Source organism: Sceloporus occidentalis, unplaced genomic scaffold (assembly GCF_023333645.1).
Source record: "Sceloporus occidentalis isolate IW3139 unplaced genomic scaffold, rSceOcc1.0.p SCAF_3, whole genome shotgun sequence".
NCBI classification, from domain to species: domain Eukaryota; kingdom Metazoa; phylum Chordata; class Lepidosauria; order Squamata; family Phrynosomatidae; genus Sceloporus; species Sceloporus occidentalis.
The window spans coordinates 208,695,766-208,715,802 of NW_028316983.1; the positions used below are offsets into that span (position 1 = coordinate 208,695,766).

Below are 20,037 nucleotides of genomic sequence, written 5' to 3' on the forward strand. Positions count from 1 at the left end.
TATGTGCTAAATGATCAGTGACCACTTCTGTTAGTTACAGCCCCATATTAAAATGTCTTTCTATATAAAAATGAGTAGCTCAATACCTCCAGGCACGTTATACTTACGTGTTGTAAGAACTAGTCATTATACAGCTTTGTTGTCTCTTGCTGTAAACACTCATTATTCTGGGTTAACATTTAATGACATATATGTGTATGCTGCACAGATATTATCCATGTAATGGAATTAATAATGTAGACAAAAATCCACAACTTAATGTAACAGGCACAGAACTAGGTCAGTCCTTGATACTTTTCAGTATTGCTATTACCTGTTTCAATTACAACTCTGAAGATTTGTTCAAGTGTCATACAAATGATGTTCCTACATTTAATAATTCTTTTCCTGCATTTAATCATCTTTTTTTGCAGCTTTAAAGAAACGAATAAAATAAAATAAGATAAAAATCTGTCAGCAGATATCTTAAGCAAACTGTCCGGAATATTTGGAACAAATACTGTTCATTTCTGTTTTTCTGGCATTAGTAATCTGTTAGAGAGCAAGATAGCAAAATAATAATTAAATAAAAGAACAGTCTTTTTCTGTCAGTATGGTAAGAGGGAGGTAAATTCAGACTAAATAAGGTATAATTAGTAGTTTCTGTTCAGAGTACATTGCAGAAAGAAAAGCTCAGGGAAATAAAAATTGGTGTTAAAAGGGGAAGTTTTTGCATAATCTTATTTCTTTTATATATTATTTGGGAGATTTTACATGCAAAGTGATACATTTTCTCCATTATGGTGGAATTGCATATAATCTCACCATGGAAAGGCAAATGAAATTTTACTATCATCATCTGAAATGTCTCTGTGTTTTAAAATTTTGTGGCTTTGTAGTAGAAAATAAAATGAAATATAGTTACACTAAAGCTAATTCAGGAAAATGATATTTAGTTAAAATATAAGGGATAACTTTACTTCCCACAGTAGAATATTCTTACCATTTCTGCAGTCTATCTACTACAACTTTACACAAGGCCACTGAATTAAAATATTTGAGTATGTCTTGCAGTAGTGAATGGATATTCTACTTTATACTCTAGAAATGAGGAGTAAGTAATGTTTGTGTATGTAATCTTATAAAGCAATCTATTTACTCACATAGGCTTTCTTTCACTCATTGACTTCCTAAAGGTATTAATGAAATTGAAACTGTATGTAAAAAGCATATGATCTGTGTAATGCAAAGCATGAACATCATGCAAAATAAGACACAAGTGTTTTCTGCTTATAATCTACAGTATATATAATCCTCTCCTACTAAAACATTCACTGAATACATAAGAAACACTGGTATTATTTATATATAGAGAAAATCTCTTTACACATTAGTAACCAATTCATTTTTATTAGAGCAAATACAGTTATGAAAACTGTACATTATCTATTTTGGGTTCCAGAATTATAAATAAAGAAGCTCATTACATAAAGAATTCATTCACAGCAAGAAATTTTAAATAGACAAAGTGACATATCATTAAATACATTGGCAGACTTATGAGCTGTCCAAAATGTAGTGTACAGTATACAACCAACTATAAATAGCCTTTTATGTAAAATACAGCTGTGTACATTTTAGAAAAATACCAACAATTCTTGATTGAAGCCTTGTTTTTAAAAAAGCTTATAAATCATACATATTTATATTATAAAGGGAACTATAACATGCTTAAGTTTATAAACATTTTCAAAAACCATATTCTTTAAATTTTTAAATGCACATGTAATAATATTTAAATGTCAGATACAAAATTAGTTTAATCAATAACTTTATTGGGCTACACTGCAAAAGTGTGTTTGTATAGGTCTTTGTTGTTTGTTATAGTTTAAAAACCTGATTCTCATTTTCATTTTTTAAATGTGGAGATAAAAAATGTCTTGCTTCCTTAATATAAGTTGTTAAATTTTCATTTGCTGCCCCTCTGCTTTCTTCTCAATTCCACACTGGACAAAACACAGGATTCTCAACCCACTTCTGCAAAAAATGCCACCTTGTTACTGCCCTGCACTGAGCTGCTCCAGGCTACAAGAAATATTTCCTATCCATTTCCATTTCCTTGACTTCCTCTTACAGTAGCTAACATAGTTATGAGAAACCCTTGCCATTAAATCATGCAAAATAATAATAATAATAATAATAATAATAATAATAATAATAATAATATAATTTACAAACAGGATTAAACCCCTGAAAAATGTCCTTTTCTAAGAGATAAAAACAAAAACAAACCCCAAGCCCTTTATTTTTTATTTCTAATTAAAATGCTGATTTTCAAAATGACCACACCATGTACAATTTCCCTATAAGTGAAAAAGCATGCTTTTGAGTAAAATGGAATACAATAAACTACAGTAGCAAGGGGGAAAACATGGATCACATCATTAGAACACAGGACTGTAAATCTAGTTAAGACAAAGAATCCAAATGAAAGTTTTGAGGCTTACGTTTTAACTGGCTGAGGTAAGATTACAGACTCATTTTAACAACATTAAAGGCATCAAACTGATAATCAGTCATTGTTAACAGACTTAAATGCTTTACCTGAATGTATTCAACATGAAGCTTGACCTTTAAAAATCATTAATCATTGCACATTTAATTAACACCTTCCATTGTGCAAGCAGGCAAGACTTTAAATGCCAGGAAAAAAATTGCAATAATAAGATAAGCACTCAGTGCATTAACATTTCCCAAAATATTCTACCTTGCTCATCCACAATGCTGATAGAGGCCAATGAATCTCGCAGATATTAAAATAAATCTGCTTGCCACTTTCACAAGGAAGAGATAAACAATGGCTTAAACATTTTGCATATTGCCCATGTAACCCTTAAAAGGAAGATAACTTTCTTGGCTTAGGTTAAAAAAAAATGTGAAGAAATTGATCCTTCCAAGAAATTATTTATACCACACATATGCTACAGGCCTGAATTTCGCTTCAATGCAGGTTGAAAACAAATAAAGTTTTCCAGGTCTACATTAATATATTATGGCTGTACATAAGTTTTAAATAAATAGTAAATTATCAGAATCATGCATAACCAATGAAACACAATCTCCCAGAAAATGGCAAGGAGATTTTAAAAGCAGCAGGTAATGGAATAAGACTGGTGAGTGATGCTGCTAACTATTTCTTCTAATGAGATAGGAGTGAATACTGGAATCGCTTCCACAGCAACAGAATCCTCTGACCACATTCCTCTGGCAGTCACTTTCCCATCTCCCCCACCAAAAACATCAAACAGCAAAATAGTAAGGCAGCTGTTAGCTTCCATCAACAAAAGTGCAGCTCCGTACATTTCCAGTTTAGTCACACTCTCTGCTGGAACAGATGGAGTAACCAACACACTTTACTTGTTGGGCAGCTTCAGTAAGCTTGTGTGTGGGTGCATATTTTTTCCCCCAAGATGGCTGTTCGCTTCAGCTTCAGAGGGCCCCAAAGCCTCTGGCTGAGTTTTCCAAGATTCATCTCTCTTGTGTCCCATCCTAATTCCATGCCTCCTTCCCTGCGTCTGAACATGACTCGTGCCATTTAAAAGGCTGATGACACAACTGCCGAGAATTGTGGGCTTACGCCACTAGTTGTCATGACTTCACTGAAGGATCAAAACAGTTATATCATTAAGTAACTATGTTGAATCACATTCAGGCATAGCTAAAATCAAATTGATGGAACATTCAAGTTTGCAAATAATACAGCGTTGTTGTTTTAAACAGTAAAGATTAAAACTGAGACCGGGAATGGGCACAATTTTAATGTGAAACACAAAGACCATGCTTACCTTTCCTAATTCCAATCAAGTTAGAAAATGGACAAAAAGAATGGCTAAACCAATATTCAACAGCATTACCAGTACAATCATGATTGCATTAGGACCCTGTAAATGAAATAAAATGGGATTTGATTATGTTCACAAAAATTAAGATAATGAATAAACCGACTGCAAACTTTTAATGTTAGCCTGCTTCCAAATTATGTCATGATTGCTAAAACAAAATTGGACCTTTCCCTCGCTGATGATTTTATTGCACTTATGAAGGACTGATCATGCTGAAATAATGACTTTGCTCCTGATTAAAATGCCAGTTTCTTTTATTTCTTTAAACATCAAACTAAGCACAATCTTCTGAAACAGAATGAGGGAAATAAATTGGATTGTGCTGTTTTTCCAGAATCTAGATAGGCAACACACTCCATTGTAAAAAAAGGTCTAATGCTTTTAAAAAAAATCTTAGCATGTTCTTATAACCTATGTACTGTTTAAAAGAAGGCAGAAGGCTGCTTAGCATCCAGCCCATCTATTTTCTCTACAAACATTATAAGAACAATGCATTTTGGAGGAGGATTTTGATCTTTTATGGCAAGAGGAATGAAAACAGAACATTCCCTGACCACCACTAGTACAAAAGCAAACAAAACTAGCAATGCATTTTATATGCTGAAACCTTAGCTCCTGCAAAATGTTAGCTAAGGGTCCATTCAGGCAGGCCAAAATAAAGCTGCTTCGGGTCACTTTGGAGATGTGCCATTTAAATGATGCATGCGTCCTAAGAGTCCGGATGCCATGCTCCAGTTCTTAGGACTGGAGCATGGCTTTGGTGTGGTGTCCGGACTCTTAGGACGCATGCATCCTTTAACCAGCATATCTCCAAAGTGACCCAAAGCAGCTTTATTTTGGCCTGTCTGTACGGGGCCTATACTTCTCTTTCTACCTCCCTCCCCACTGCTTCAGTGAGACAGTACTGGCCAAGAAACATGTGCACAAATTGTAGAAAAGCAGAAGCAAATCTGAATATTCACCTTTGCCTGAAATACATTTGTTTAAACACCATTTTATTGAGTGAATTCCCTGTGAATAGACTCTGAACAGCACTGTATTCGCAGGCTAGAGGCTGGATCATAAACAGGGTATAAAACATACAGCAGTCTTTCTTCTTGGTTTTAAAATACAACTGGGAGAATATAGATTTTGTTTAAAAGAAAACAGAAGGGGATCAGTATACCTGAACATGTACAATCTCAGGAACACTGGTTAGCTACCAACCTACTGTCTGGAATGTAAAGATGGACTATCCCTCACTAGAAGGAAGCCTTTAGTTGTTCTAACCCGGGGTAAGAATTATGTTGCCCTCCAAATGTTACTGGACTGAAGTTTCAGCAGTGACCTAGTCAGCACAGTTGACAGGGACAAAGCTGCAGTTCAACAACTAGAGGGGTACATGAGTCACATTCCTGGTTTAGCCAACAGCAATTTGAAATATTAGGACAGACTACTCATGGATATGTTCAGATGAATATTTTTCAATATTGCAGACTTCTTTTTTTCACCCCTGCTTACATATAAACCATGTAAAGTCAATAAATACACTTACCACATCTTCAGTTCTGCAAATGGACAGACACATAAAAGTTATCTGGATTCCTCTCAAGAGGAAGGATGATCTTATGATGCAGATGAAAGATCTAAGTTTATCACTAGAATTCCTTCACAAGTTCTTATCTATATACAGAACTGGCTTCAGTTCCTCCTTCCCTTAAAAGGACTAGAATGTTACAAACATCATTTAGAAATACCTGGGAAAGAACTCAGAGAAATAACCTGTAATATTCTCTGCATGGAAGTCAACAGGGTTTTCTACTGATGGAATTAGAAAGAGAGGTATTTCTTCTCCTGATGTGTACTCTGAAAACCTACCCTGAATGGCTGAAAAACTATGGGGCAGATTTTGGGAAAGCACACAGGATTGGGGAAAAGGTGCCTGGTGTGAAATGTTCTTATATCAGAGTTGTTTGTTCTGGAAGGTGGTTGGTGTTAGTACAGAAAGTCTCCGTAACGGCATCAAAGGGACTTGATGAAGAGTATTACATGTTGTCACTGTGGTGAGACAAAGTAAACCCAAGAAAACTATTTATGCAGTTTTTGCATGAGCTCTGTAATCTGTACTCCAGGCCCAATGGCAGTCTCTGACTCACTGTATACATCAACTGTAAGCTATTTGTAAAGCTTTATAGCACAATATGATTCCAGTCCTCTTTGGTGGTATCATGGATTTAGGTTTACAGGGTAAACAGAATTAAAAAGATAATTTGCTGTCTTATGAATCAGACACATTAGGTAGAAACATAAAGGGAGAATTTCAAAGAACAGAAATCATGTAGTAGGGTATGGATTGGGATAATTCAAGAAATACCCAAAGCTTGAAGAAGTTACTTTCATGAAGAAGTTACTACAACCTTAAGAATCTCTGAGTGACCAAGGTGGCTAGGAAATTCTAGGAGTTTTAAGGGAAAAAGGAGATTCCCCCCCCCCCCCAGCATTTTTTTCCAGTCATGTGGATTGTGACCAATAAATTGCAGAGTATTAGGCCCTATCATGGAACTTAAAAAGAGACTCCAATTTTGGGTTTTAAAACATTAATAGTGTGACTCCAAAATGCTTTAGGGTGAAGCAATATAAATAAGTACGCTGCAGTGGCTTAAAATAGAAAAAGGCAAAATTAGTCTCTGCTGTCCATGACTGACTTGAACAGGTGTTATAAAGAAGCTGTAACAGAAAAGCTGTATGCATGCTCGGAATTATCCTTATATAACAGTAAGATTAGGGCATACAAAAGAGAAAGAGATAATATGAGGGAGTACTCAAATGAAACACCACATTTTTTAATTGCTGTGCAATAGTTTGTTATTTTTGGCTATTAGAGAATTATATTTTATAAGAGGGTCAGTTAAACTGTGGCCCAGTAACACTGATTTTGCATTTAAAAACCTCCTTATTCATGAAACACAGGCCCAACACAGACTGCCAGAATGCGGTGGTCTGGAGCCAATGTTAGGGCTCGGGAATGCAGGGTGTCTGCACGCTCCCAAGCCCTACCACACACCACTGGTGCCATCATGGCACACCATGATGACGCAGGTGCAGCGCAGTGTCCAAACACCACCGCGCCGTGAGTCATCGGTACACGTGACTGTACCAATGGCAAAACAGTGGCACCCGGCACACAGACTAAAAAGGACCCGTGCTTTTTTTTTTTACCCCTGCTTGCATATTTTTTATCCCTAACGGAGGCTGCGCTGTTTGGGTGGTGCAGCCTCCTTGCAGCATAAAAACAGGCAGCTACAGACCAGGGACGTAGCCAAGGGGGGGGGTTTCTTGGGGTCCGGACCCCCCCTTCCATTAGAAAAATGAATGGTGTGTGCTGCTGCGCTGCCGCACCCAAGCCCCATTATAATGGTGGCACTTAGTCTGGACCCCCCCCCCTTCCTAAAATCCTAGCTACGTCCCTGTACAGACTGCCTTTTCGGGGTGGTCTGTCGAGGCCCCAATAAAGGGGAGACCTGTTGCTAACTTAGGACAAGTCTAACTTGGGACAAGTCTAGGATAGTTCTTGAGATAAGACAGTTCCTGATATCCCAAGTGCACTGACATTTTACATATGGGATTTGAATTCACATCATTGTAAATGAGTTTTTGTATGTGTCAAAACCTATGTAACCTTAATAAATAGTAATTAACCAATATTTTGTCACAAAAGAAAAAAAACAACTTTAAAAACTCAATGAACATAATTCAAAACATCTTCTGGCACTTCTGTCTAATCTGCCAAACCTCATTAGATTACATCTCCAATAGCTCTGCAGTTCTCATTCCTGTGGAATGGCACACTGGATGTTCTCCTTTTCTGAAAAGGCTGAGAGAAGAGGTTGAATGAAGAAAATAATCTCCCACCTCCAGCTGAAACAGTGCTGAAGATGAGTGGGAAATCTGCAAGCAATAATTTATGAACACTCTCTTGTCAAACTAGATTCTGAGGGCACAAATTTATTTGAAAGGACTTTTTCTGTTCAAAATAATTTAACTGGATGTTGCAAAGGAGATAATTTCACAATACCCTAAAAAAGGAAAGATTTTGCCTTGCTTAGTTAAAAAACTCCAAAATGAGAGGAATTATAATATCTCTATAGATAAGTGGTGGCTCAAGTGGTTGAGATGCTGACTGTTGATTACAAGATTAGCAGGCTGGCAGTTCGAGGCCCCATTAACACGTGATGGGGTGAGCTCCCATCACTAGTCCCAGCTTCTGCCAACCTAGCAGTTTTGAAAGCATGTGTTGCCTTTGCTGATCCTATTAACCTGTTCAGAGTAGCAGTACACAAAATGTGCACCACCTTGTCTTTCACCTGGCTTGAGGGTGATGGGTATGCCTATCTGGAAATGTCTGGAATATTAATTGTTAGAACAAATAGTATCCAATATAGCACTATTTCTTCTTCATATTTGGTCATGGGCCAAATTATCTTGGTTATGATGTATATAGTTAAAAACTCAGAATCATTTTTGTGGCTGATTGGACAAAGTCTATCAGATTTTTTGAGGCTGCTGATTTTAGTTCAACCAGGTTTCATGTTTGGTCACACTATTATTCCTGTTTTTTGTTCAACTAGATTTCAAGTTTGGTCAAATTAATTTTTTGTTGGTTTTTCAGGCTATGTGGCTATGTTCAGGAAGAATTTATTCCTGAAGATGCCAGCCACAGATGCAGGCGAAATGTCAGAAATATGTTCTTCCAGAACACAGCCACATAGCCCGAAAAACCCACAAAAAACTATGGATGCCAGTCGTGAAAGCCTTCAACTTCATTTTTGATCAAATTGCATCTCTCTGCTCTGACAGAATTATACCAAACATCCAACTGATGAATCTTCTCAAGATATATGACAAATAATATGTTACATAGAAATTTATAGAACACAACAGCCCTGTTCATAAACAGAATCTGTAGAGGGGTCATGGGGCTGCATTTGCTGACTCTGCCCTACTACCCCAATTTTCCTGCATTGTCTAGGAAGGTCTTGAAGGAAATTGCAACTATATCCATCTGAATGTATTTATCCTTCACCTTTTGATTGGAAATGCTGTGTGATTCGAGTTCTTAATTGTGAGAAGGAGTACAAATGCATTCAGCTGAACATGGCTACAAAGTTCATCCAGACTTTCATGTTCAATGCTGGAAGAGAGAAAATAAAAACACACAAACATATAGCTTCTTTAAAGAAAACTATTAATAAAACCTGATTAGGTTGGAAAGGGATCTTGTAGCACCTTTGAGACTAACTGTGGGAAAGAACTTTTAAGCATAAGCTTTTATAGACGTGGTCTACATCAGATGCAACCAAGTCCAAATGTACAAAAGCTTAGGTTACAACTTCTTTTGCAGTTAGTCTCAAAGATGCTATAAGATCCCTTTAAATTCTGATATTCCAAACTAACATGGCTATGTCTCTGAATTCTACATGAATAAGGTTGATACCTATATTATTATATTGCTCTAGAACCAGTTCTGAACTGCCAGTGTGACAGAACTTCTCTTTCTTACTGCAGCTTCCTGTACTACCAGAAAACAGCTTCAGATAATTTCCCAGCTCTTCAAAGGCAGTTTTTGTGGGTCACAAGTGGCTGCAGCAGGGAGGCTTATAGTTCTACTGATGGAAGCGTGTATCAGCAGACCCCTTTGGATTTGCAGCACCAACAGTTAATCCCACTGAGTTTATTTTTCTTTATTAGTGTATGTTAAAAGAAATGGAGCATTTGCTAGGTTTGATTTTTGTTTTGTTTTGCACAACATGCGTTCATACCTACCAAATACTTTACAAGTAAATTTCAGATAGATTAATCAGCTCTAAGCATCATGAGCTTTAAATGTGAAGAAACTATTAATTTATACGTGGAACCCTTCTGTGGCATAAATCTTCTCTTAGGTACTTCTTAAAGCATTCTATGTGGGATTCCCTAGAATGCAAGGTGCATTTTCCTGCAACTATATAAGGCTTGTATTAAGATTTTGTTCATACATAATTGCAGCATCTGTCTTAAAGAACAGAGGGTCAAAAAGAGGGCTTATTTGGTTTAAATTGTTTGTCATATTTGTAGCTTAAGGGCTTATATCAAGTAAGAAACAGCACAGATGCAACTACTGAAAATATAAAATACATGAGTAAACATCACCAGATATATGAGGAACTCTTCTGGCCATTAAGAGGGTGGCTCACCTAAACCAATAAGCCAAATCTTACCCTGTTAAAAGAATAAGCTCAGGCATGACCTTTTAATCCACAGTACCTACCGAATTAACTTCTCTTTCCAGTGAATAGAAGTTGCTATTAGTGGGATTCTTTGGTGCAGCAGATTCAGGGATCTTTAACAATTCTTTGGCATCTAACTGAATCCCAGCTCCGGCTGGGCTTGACCTCTGAGCTAATGCTACCGGTACAAGTGCTGAAGATGCTGGATTGGTATGGTCCTCGTCTTCCTCAAGCTCCTATGGATACAATGTCGGGTTCATCTTCACATAGTAGCCATGGTAATGACCATGTAACTCCCCATTCCCTTTGTTGCTAGGATTGTTGCCGGGTGACATCTTTGACTGTGGCTTTGCTATCATCTCTTCCTTCATGGGTGCTTTTGAATAAAGAGGTTTGTTGACCACTGGTATTATGCTTTCACTGGTTAAATTCTTTTTTTCTTGAACAAGTCTGACCTCTGCAATGGAGTTTTGCTTTTTGCCTAGTTTTGCAGGTGAAGACTCAGCAGAAGGGAGTGGGCTGTGCTTTGGGCTCTCTTCTGGGGTTCCAGGCGGTGTAGTGCCTTTTCGATAAAAATGAGGAGATTCTTTTGGGGTAGGTGGTTTTTCCTGAGCTTTTTCTTCAGGGTTTTCTTTAACATCCATACCTTCTTGAAATCGTTGTTTGATATAATCAGGGCCTAAATTTTTTAATAAAAGCAAAGAGAAGAAAGTCAGTTTCATTTCTCACTGAACATTCGTGTCATTTTTACTCTGTGTTTTGAGGTTATGGGATGTTTTTCTATTGGATTACACACTTCTACAATCCCACCCCCCCTTAATATTTAGCAAACAGATAATCTATTCAGCAAACAGATAAAAATCAAGGATAATTTCAGTAACCTAACAGCTTCCTTCCATGAGCAGAACTTGCAGGATGCAATTCCCCATTTCAATTTCAAACCTCCCACACAACCCAAATCTACTCCAGAGTTATTTTGGGGCAACACAGAGGGCTATGGGTGCAGGCAAGGAGAAGAAAATTCAGCCACAGTGGAAGACAGTTCAAGTGGATAATAAGCCTTGATTATTACTATAGGCTTTATTGGTATGCCCTTTCCCCTAAAACCTAGCAAAAGCTTTACTAATATTCACCAACACTTAATCTAAAAGCCACTCTTTCCCTATGCTGTGATTTCTGTCATTACAATGGAAAAACATACATGTATTTTGAAGTTACATTTCTGAGAAAGACTTGTGAGGAACTAGGGAGTCTACTTGAGTTTCCACCTATAAATGTGACATGAAAACCAATTCTGATATAATACTTCCACATGTATATCACTGTGTTGGCATTTCAAAAAGTAAACCCAAGTACACCGTGATATCATGATACAAATCTCAAGAGAATATCGGCAAGAAGAGGGTAATACTGAAACAGAATTATTACAGGTTGTATCTCTACTGCTTTTAAATGGTTGAGTTTTCCCCATTGGAAACAATTGTTATAGTAATCTGATCATGACAATGCAAGTTGCAAGACTGAGTTTTCCAGAAGCATTTCCCAAAATAAAATATAGTTTCTGCCATTACTATTTTTGAAGCCTCTACAGCTTTTTAAGTACTGCACTGCCCAGCACCCAATACAGTGCAAATAGACATATGCAAAGAAGGGACTATCACCTTGCTTCTCCATGACGTTCTGCCTTTGCATACACAGCCTAAAATAGCATTAGCACTTTTGCAGCTGTATCACATTTCAAATACACGGACTAAGCCTGCAGTGCTTGGCAGTTCACTTCAATGGGTGTAGGATCACGTCTCTCATCTAATTTGCTGACTCCTCTCACCTCTAAGTTTGTTTCACAGCATTACTTTCTATCATGTTTCTTCCTTCCATTTGATTATAATTTCTTTCTATTTTGTAAGTTTGCTGAGAAGCCAGTCCGTGCACTGCTCTCTTATTTCCAGCTACAAATCTGCTTATAATGAAATCCAGCCTTTAATGTGCAAGTATTCTTGAGTCACCAGGAATATTAAAAAGGAGTTCTTTCAAGAGTCAGCTTTGGGGGGTGGGTGGGGGTGGGGGTGGGAGTGGGGGATCCATGTTCAGTAATAATTGATGAAAAGCACAATTTCATTTCACTTTCAATCCAATCTTATGCTAAGTATTTCTGTCAATAGTTTTTTAATGAGAAAAGTTGTACTTGGTTTAAAACATTACTTCCTATATATTTTCCAGTCTGATTCCTCCAATATTTATGACACTCTCATCATAAACTACCTGTATACTTTTAATAAAGAACCAGTGTGGTGCAATAATTTGAGTGTTGGACTACGACCCTGGAGACGAGGGTTCAATTCCCAGCTTGGCCGTGGAACCCACATGGTGACATTGGGCAAGTCACATGCTCTCAGACTCAGGGGAAGGCAATGGCAACCCCCCTCTGAACAAATCTTGTCAAGAAAACCCTTTGAAAATGCCTTAGGGTCATCATACGTTGGAAACAACTTGATGGCACACAACACAATACATACACACTTTTAGAAGAGAGTCAGTGTGGTGCAGTGTGTTGGAATGTTATGAAGTTGGAGCATGTTCAGAAGAGGACAACCAACATGGTGAAAAGTCTGGAAACCATGTCTTATGAGGAGTGACTCAGAACTGGATGCGAGATTCCATGTGAGGCCTGACTACAGCAGAAAAGTGTGGTACTATTACTTTCCTTGATCTAGACACTATACTTCTATTGATGCAGTCTAAAATTGCATTGGCTTTTTTAGCTGCTGCACCACACTGTTGACTCATGTTCAACTTCTGGGCTAGGACTCCTAGATCCCTTTCACATATGTCAAGCCAGGTGTCCCTCATCCTATATCATTTCATAAATACACCAATATAAGATCAAGTTAACAAGAACAGTGTAAGATTATACCACTGATCTGAAAACTTAGGCAAAATAACAAGCTCTTCACTTTGTAAGAAAAAAAAGTTAATGTTGGCAGTGCTAGATCAACGTGATACATTTATTTAAGTCTGAAGACTGAATTCAACCTCAAAGATGCCCTTAGAGTGGGTGGGGCCAAAACTAAAGCGTGAGATCAAAAATACCTGTCAGTTTTAACTTAAACATCTTCCTCCAGTAACTTAGCTTTGGGAAAAACATTTCATTATTTCAGAATGTGGAAAAAAACATATAAAAGCTGAGGAACCATCAAATGATGGTGTCATGGGGAAGAAGGTACACTGTATGACCATCTGACAACCCCCAGAAGGCTAGATTTAATCCCAGGGTTTGAGGTTCCCCACACTGTGCTAGATGAAGTTCTTGGGAGGCAGTATTTCCATAAATGGGATGCCAACAGTTGAGGAGACCATTTATCTAGTCATTATCCACCTCAACTCAGATATAAAAGGGGCCTGGAGGAGTGGCTCAGACAAAGATCACTGCACAAACAGACTGATGTGGAAGCAGACTGTCCTTCAGATTCATTCATGCAAAAATAAGCTGCTGCTTTTTGAACTGTGGCTTGGGAGAGTGTGGACCAGAAAAATATGATCCCAATGACTTCTTGCATTTTGGATTGTAGCTACATACTACATACTACAAGACATACTACACTGTTTTGTAAGGAGCAAACATCTGTTTTAAGTTCATCAATGAAAATCTAATGGTCTACTACACTTGTCCATGGGAAAAGGTTGTTTTGATGTTCACTGTTTTAATGGAACATCACCTCAGATATGCTTGAACTGCATTAGTAGAATGCAAAGGCTTAAATTGCTTAGTTTTTGCATTAGTACCAGATTGAAGACATATCTACGTAATTGCCAACAAATTAAAGTTATATCTATATAACTGCCTGTCATCTTGGTTTTTCATTGTAGTTAAAGATGAATCTGTACAGGTAGGAAATATTCCAGGTAAAAGCATATACTTTATTTCTAGAAACAATAGCATATGACAATAGAGAAAAGGCTGTTTATGAAGACTGAAGTCCTATACTGATCTCTTTCTACTGTGCAGGTTTAGCAGGTACTGACACCCTTTCTGGAAGGGTAGATCCTGGCAATGGTATGCACAGACTCATTGGATCAGATCAGCAAGCATCATATGGAATACTCTAACTGAAGCATTTTGTTGTGCCCTATTGGTACTGAATACCACTCTTCATGTTTAAAAACCCAGGCTATTAAGCTGTAGTTTTTTAACTTGTATGTGTATGTTTGTTTCCCCCCTCAAATATGTATATTAACAAATAAAAAGCCAGGTTTCCTATGAAACACTGAAGAAGAGACAATAGAAGTCTCCTCACAGACAAAATTGCTGTTGGCTGCTGTGTTTATTGCTGTAGCTCTCATTAACTCCCCTCCCCATAATATTTCTGTTGTTGAACATTCAGTGGCAAATCCCAGTACAAGCCGTAACATTTTATTTTCACCCATAGGGTGGTTTTTAAAAAAAATTCCAGGATATAGTGCAGCAACCACCTACCCCCTGCTCTGATTCATATGGTTCAATATTTTTATCAGCTTCCTCAGCCATTCTTCTAGTTTATGCTAGAGTATGATTTTTGGATCACTGTTCCTTTAAAAAAAGGAAGGCACATCCATCCAGGCTTCCAGAGCCAACAGTGAGCACTGAAAAGATCACTGAAAAAGCACCAAAGAGATCTATTAATTGTCCAGTTCACTCTGAGTTCTGAATTATAATTGGCCAATGCCTACCACATCAAACAGCTTCCTTCAAAATCCCCCCCCCCCCAATAATATTTGCCATGAGATCTCTTGCTGCTTTGGATTAATGTGGAACAGCTCTATATTGGAATATTGAGTTGTACTGTTTTGATTTTATGAGCCACATTTGATATTATCCATGGAAAAGTAGAATATAAATCGTCTAAATAAATTAAATTATAATATATGCCCATACCACACTGGCACACCTTCTTCCACTTTACCAAGCATTATTGCCTTTTCTAGAGAGTCAGCTATTCTTATATTATGCCCAAAGTCTACCCTAGTTAGGAATAATACTTGGATTTAGGCCATTACTAGAATAAGCAGAAGAAATACTAGAGTTTATATACCAGAAAAAGATTTTTCATATGCTTTCACAGCATGAGACTGAGAACTGAATGCAAGAAGTAAACAGCCATTGATTCAGAAGTGTGTCCATGAGTTCAACACTGGCAAAAAGACAGCCAACAAACTCTGTCAATGAACTGCCAATATTCCATCATGGCAAAAAGATAAAACAATAGAGCAACAATAACAAAACTATGGTGGAAAAACCTAACAGCTTCAACTACTTGCAATGGTTTATATTATAATGTGAAATCTGAAGCATCCCCAGACCCTTCCCAACCTAGGAATCCCTGTAGTCACAATTTACATAATACCTTTTCTCTTCTCATTAATCAGCTTGTAAAATAAGTATAACAAATGAAGGAAATAAAAGAGCAAACATGGAGTAGAGGTTTGATGCTGGACTAGGACTATAAGAGACCAGTGTTCAAATTCCTGCTTGACCATAGAGGTCCACTGGGTGATTTTAGGCAAGTCACACTCCCTCAGCCTCAGAAAAAGGTAATAGAAAAAGGTCTCTGATTGAATCTTACCAAGAAAACCCAATGATACTAGTTCTCCTTAGGGACACCATATGTTGGGCATAACTGTAAGACACATAAGAACAACAATTCTAGAGAAACAAATATTATTCTCACAATTTATCAATTCAAGGTAGACCATTTTGCAAACCCCAGGCTTCAGCAGAATTGCTGCTGACAGATCACTTTTAAAAATCAACTGTCATCTAGTGACTGTGCAAACTTCAAGTGCTGTAATTCTGCAACTCTGCTGTTTCTTCACTGGATAGTGGCTTAACAAACATGAACGACTTCCTGCCATAACTACCTTTTAGTCATACCAGAAAGAATATAAAAGCTTATAAATGAACAGTTAATTGAAGAGGGTGTTTAACAAGAACAGCTGGTCTCCTGAAAGTGAGTCAGATCCATATGGCAAAAATACTGACAGAATGCAAAACCTATGTACTGTTTACACAGTACTATGTACTAATCCTGTTCCTCCATATAAGCACCAGGAACACATTCACAGAAGCTCAGGGAGATTCTGAATGTCAGGAAAAATAAAATTTAACCAAACTTGGTGGCACCTTAAAAACTACCAGTGCTATTCAAAGGGTGGCAATGGGGCAGGTGGGGAGGGAGAACAAAATGGTAGTCAGGGCAGAACAGAAAAGAGTTGGCCCAACACTCCCAGCAAAAAATGGAAAAGGCAGTTCATATACCTGTACCAGGGTCAGGCTGGGATAAATGAATGGGCTGATCCAAGTTATTTTGGAGAAATAGAGGGCCTTTGAATCTGTTGGATTCAAAGCTGCCTCTGTGCCACCTGTGGAGCAGCCTGTTTTGGAAGCCTTATGCTGGCTTGTTGTTGTTGTCCACTACCATCAGGTCAACTTTGATTTAGGATAAGCCTATGAATTAGAGACCTTCTTGTCATCAACAGCCCTGCTCTCATGGTGTGGGCAGGTCTTGCAGACCCAGAGCCATGGATTCCTTGATTGATTTTTCCCGTCTGCCTTCTACCTTACCATCTTTTCCCACTGCCTTCTACCTTACCAGGTGTTATTGTCTTTTCTAGCAAGTCATGTCTTCTCATAATATGCCCAAAGTACAACAGTCTCAGTTGGCTTCTAGGAAGAGTTCAGGCTTAATATGCTCTAGGATCCATTCATTTATCTTTTTAGCAGCCCATGGTATCCATAGAATTCTTCTACAGAACCACATTTCAAGTGAGTTGATTTTTTTCCTGTCAGTTTTCTTCACTGTCCAGCTTCCACAACCATCCATAGAAAAGGGAAATATGATGATATGGACAATCTTAACTTTAGTATGCAATTATATACTTTTACAGTTCAGGATCTTTAGTTCTTTCATATCTTCCCCTGAAAGTCATAGTCTTCTTCTGATTTTTTGACTGCAGCTTTCATTCTGATTAATGACCGAGACAAACTATGGAAAATATTGAAGTATTTCAATGCCTGCATTGTCTACTTTAAAGTTATGTAAATAATCTCTGGTCATTATTTTTTAATGTTCAACTGTAAATCTGCTCTTGAACTTTTTTTCCTTGACTTTCTTCTGTTATTGTTCCAGGTATTTGCTATTTTCTGACAGTAGTATGGTGTCACCTGCATATTTTACATTGCTGATGTTCCTTTTTCCAATTTTCATGCCTCCTACCCCTGAATCTAATACTGATTCATGTATCATATGTTTAGCATACAAGTTAAACAAATATTGCATGCAGCTGCAGCAGTGTGTGCCACCATTAAAAACTATGGGACTTGTGGTTTTTGGCATCCATGGTGTGGTCAAGAAAGAAACCTCTGGACACTAAGGATTAACTGTATATTTCTCCCAAGTGCTCAGAGTATAGCTTCTTATACACTTTATAAAATTGTTCATTCATCTTCATACGATTCTTCTTCAAATGAATCCATCATTCCTTCATCTCTTTAATATAGTTCTTCAGTGTATTGTTTCCATCATCTTTTTATTTCTAATTCTGTCATCTAATCTAGTCCTCTACTGGTTGTGGATTTCTCAGATCCTGTGGAAGAGGTTTCTTGTTCATTCTTTTTTATTGTCATCTTCTGTTTCCCTGCATTGATTATTACAGCTGTTCTCCTTGTTCCTGTACACAAGTCACTGAACAGTCACATCCAGGGTTCTTACTCTCACAGCAGAATAGCTATGCCCATAAAGATCTCTGTGGAGATACCGCTCTTTCCTATTGGTGAAAGCTCTGTGTAATCTAAACTCCCTCTAGCAAACTAGATTTGGGGATTAGTACTGCGATGTAAAAATTCTGTTTTTTGAAAGTTCATGCTATTACAAATCTGTTTGTCTTTTAATACAGTGTTAAAGACTTTTGTTGTCAGTGTACACTTGTTTTTTGCGGAAACACAGACTACTTCTCTGCAAAGTGGAAAACTGTCCTAATAAAAGTGAATATAAACACAATAAGCCTTTTCATACGGAGACTCTGGAAGCAAGGTTTCAACTTTAATACAAACATTTATGACAACTTTAAACACAGATTTATAATAAAGACCATGTTTTAAAAAACCTTCTAGTATTAGTTCTAAGCAGAAGCCTCTAATTTCCCCTGTCCTTGGCTCATGGGCATTTAAACAGGCTTAATATTGGAAAAGGACAGGAAAATGCTGCTGAAGTACTCATTTTAATATTTGCATTATTGTGCTGAACATGTTTCTCAAAGATGTAGCTTTTTGAAAAATAATCTCTGCATCCATAGCTTCATAATACAGCAAGGAGCAGTACCTTAAACATCTTCAGCATTTAACAAGAAAATAAACTTTAAAATTGTATATTTTAAAAAGACACACTATTTGTCATGGGGTGGGTGGGTGAAGTACAGACAGATTTTATAAATGTTACTATTAGTTATTAATTACTAGTGTTACCAACTGCCATTTTTACAGGGTAATTACATAAACTCATGGCAATGGGTGTTGAAGGATGATAAACTGCCATATTTATTATCATTTTTATAGCAACTGAAATATATAGCAGATATTCTAATAGTCAAGTGTCTAACTAGCAAATAAAACTCTTTGTTTGCTCATTTCAGTTAGACATTTTAAAAAAGATATATACAATGGGTCCTTGGTATCCATGGGTTTTTGGCTCTCGGACCTCCAGTGGATACCAAAATTCATGGATGCTCAAATACCGTGAAATATAAAGGTGTAGTAAAATGGTATCCCTGATATAAAATGGCAAAATTAAGGTTTGCTATTTAGAATTCATATATTTTTAAAATATTTCAAGTCATGGATAACTGAATCCATGGATAAAGAATGTGTGGATAAGGAGAGATGACTGTACATATATTCATAGTGTGTGTGTGTGTGTGTGTGTGTGTGTGTGTAAGGGCCTCATACTAAGTGTTAGTTGTTACTTTTTTAAAACACCCATTAAAAGTGAGACTGCCTGCTTTTCACACTAAATAGTACTAGTTTTAAAAAGAGAGGGAAAAAAGAAAAGAAAAACAGGGTAAAATTCCATGTTCACACAATATTCTCTTTCAGGACAATCTGATACAACAAGAGGATGTTGCTTAGCTTCAATTAGAAGATGTCAGGGCTAAGAGATGGCAATAGTAACATTCCCGTGCTTCAAATTGTAGAGTGAGCTCCGATTTGTTTTTAGGCTCCAGAGAAATTCTGCTCATTGCAAATCCCATGGGTTTCCCCTAGCCTGGAGCAACTATAAATGGTTTGAAGAGTTTATTTGAGCAAGAGATTGGCTTCATTGTGATTCTGTGGCTGCAGGGCATTGTTTCTGATATCTAGATCTCACCTTCTTATTCTCCAGCTACTTAAAGTCTAAACCAAATCACACTGCAGTGATCCATAAATGGACCTACTGTTTCTTTGATCAGCTTGGGAATGTTAGTGTCAAAAACCAATGTGTTAATGTTATTTAAAGAAACTTGTTTGTTAATATTAAATAGTTTGGTGAATATTATAAAACTGAGTTATTACATTAATTGTTAGCAACACAATATTTTTAAATTAAATTCCTTTATCAATTTTCCTACCAATTATCACAAAATTATCCACCAATGTAACAAATTAAAGGACCATGGAAAGTTAATTGTAACTAAAAACTTTAATGATGTTGATATTACAATGATTAATGACTTTCAAATTCACTCTTATAACATATTACATGCTATATAACTAATTTTAACAAATTAATTCTGAGCTTTTGTGGAGAGGATAAACTGTACTACATTCAACAAGCCCAAATTTTCAAAATTGAAAAAGTTGAAAAGCTGTTAACAGATCTCCACTTTCTCTCCATTGTGTTTAA

At 37.0% G+C, this 20,037-nt stretch overlaps 1 protein-coding gene across 1 annotated transcript in view; it reads right to left on the reverse strand.

Moving 5' to 3' along the window:
- Nucleotides 1–1,369: 1,369 nt before the first annotated feature.
- JPH1 (junctophilin 1) overlaps nt 1,370–20,037 on the reverse strand; it is an 81,929-nt gene continuing 63,261 nt past the window's right edge. Inside the window, exons 4-6 of the mRNA XM_089517483.1 lie at nt 10,168–10,805; nt 3,825–3,920; nt 1,370–3,638 (exon numbers count right to left, since the gene is read on the reverse strand). Coding sequence (XP_089373609.1) covers nt 10,363–10,805 — 443 coding nt within the window. The 3' untranslated portion in view covers nt 1,370–3,638; nt 3,825–3,920; nt 10,168–10,362. The remainder of the gene's footprint in view (nt 3,639–3,824; nt 3,921–10,167; nt 10,806–20,037) is intronic.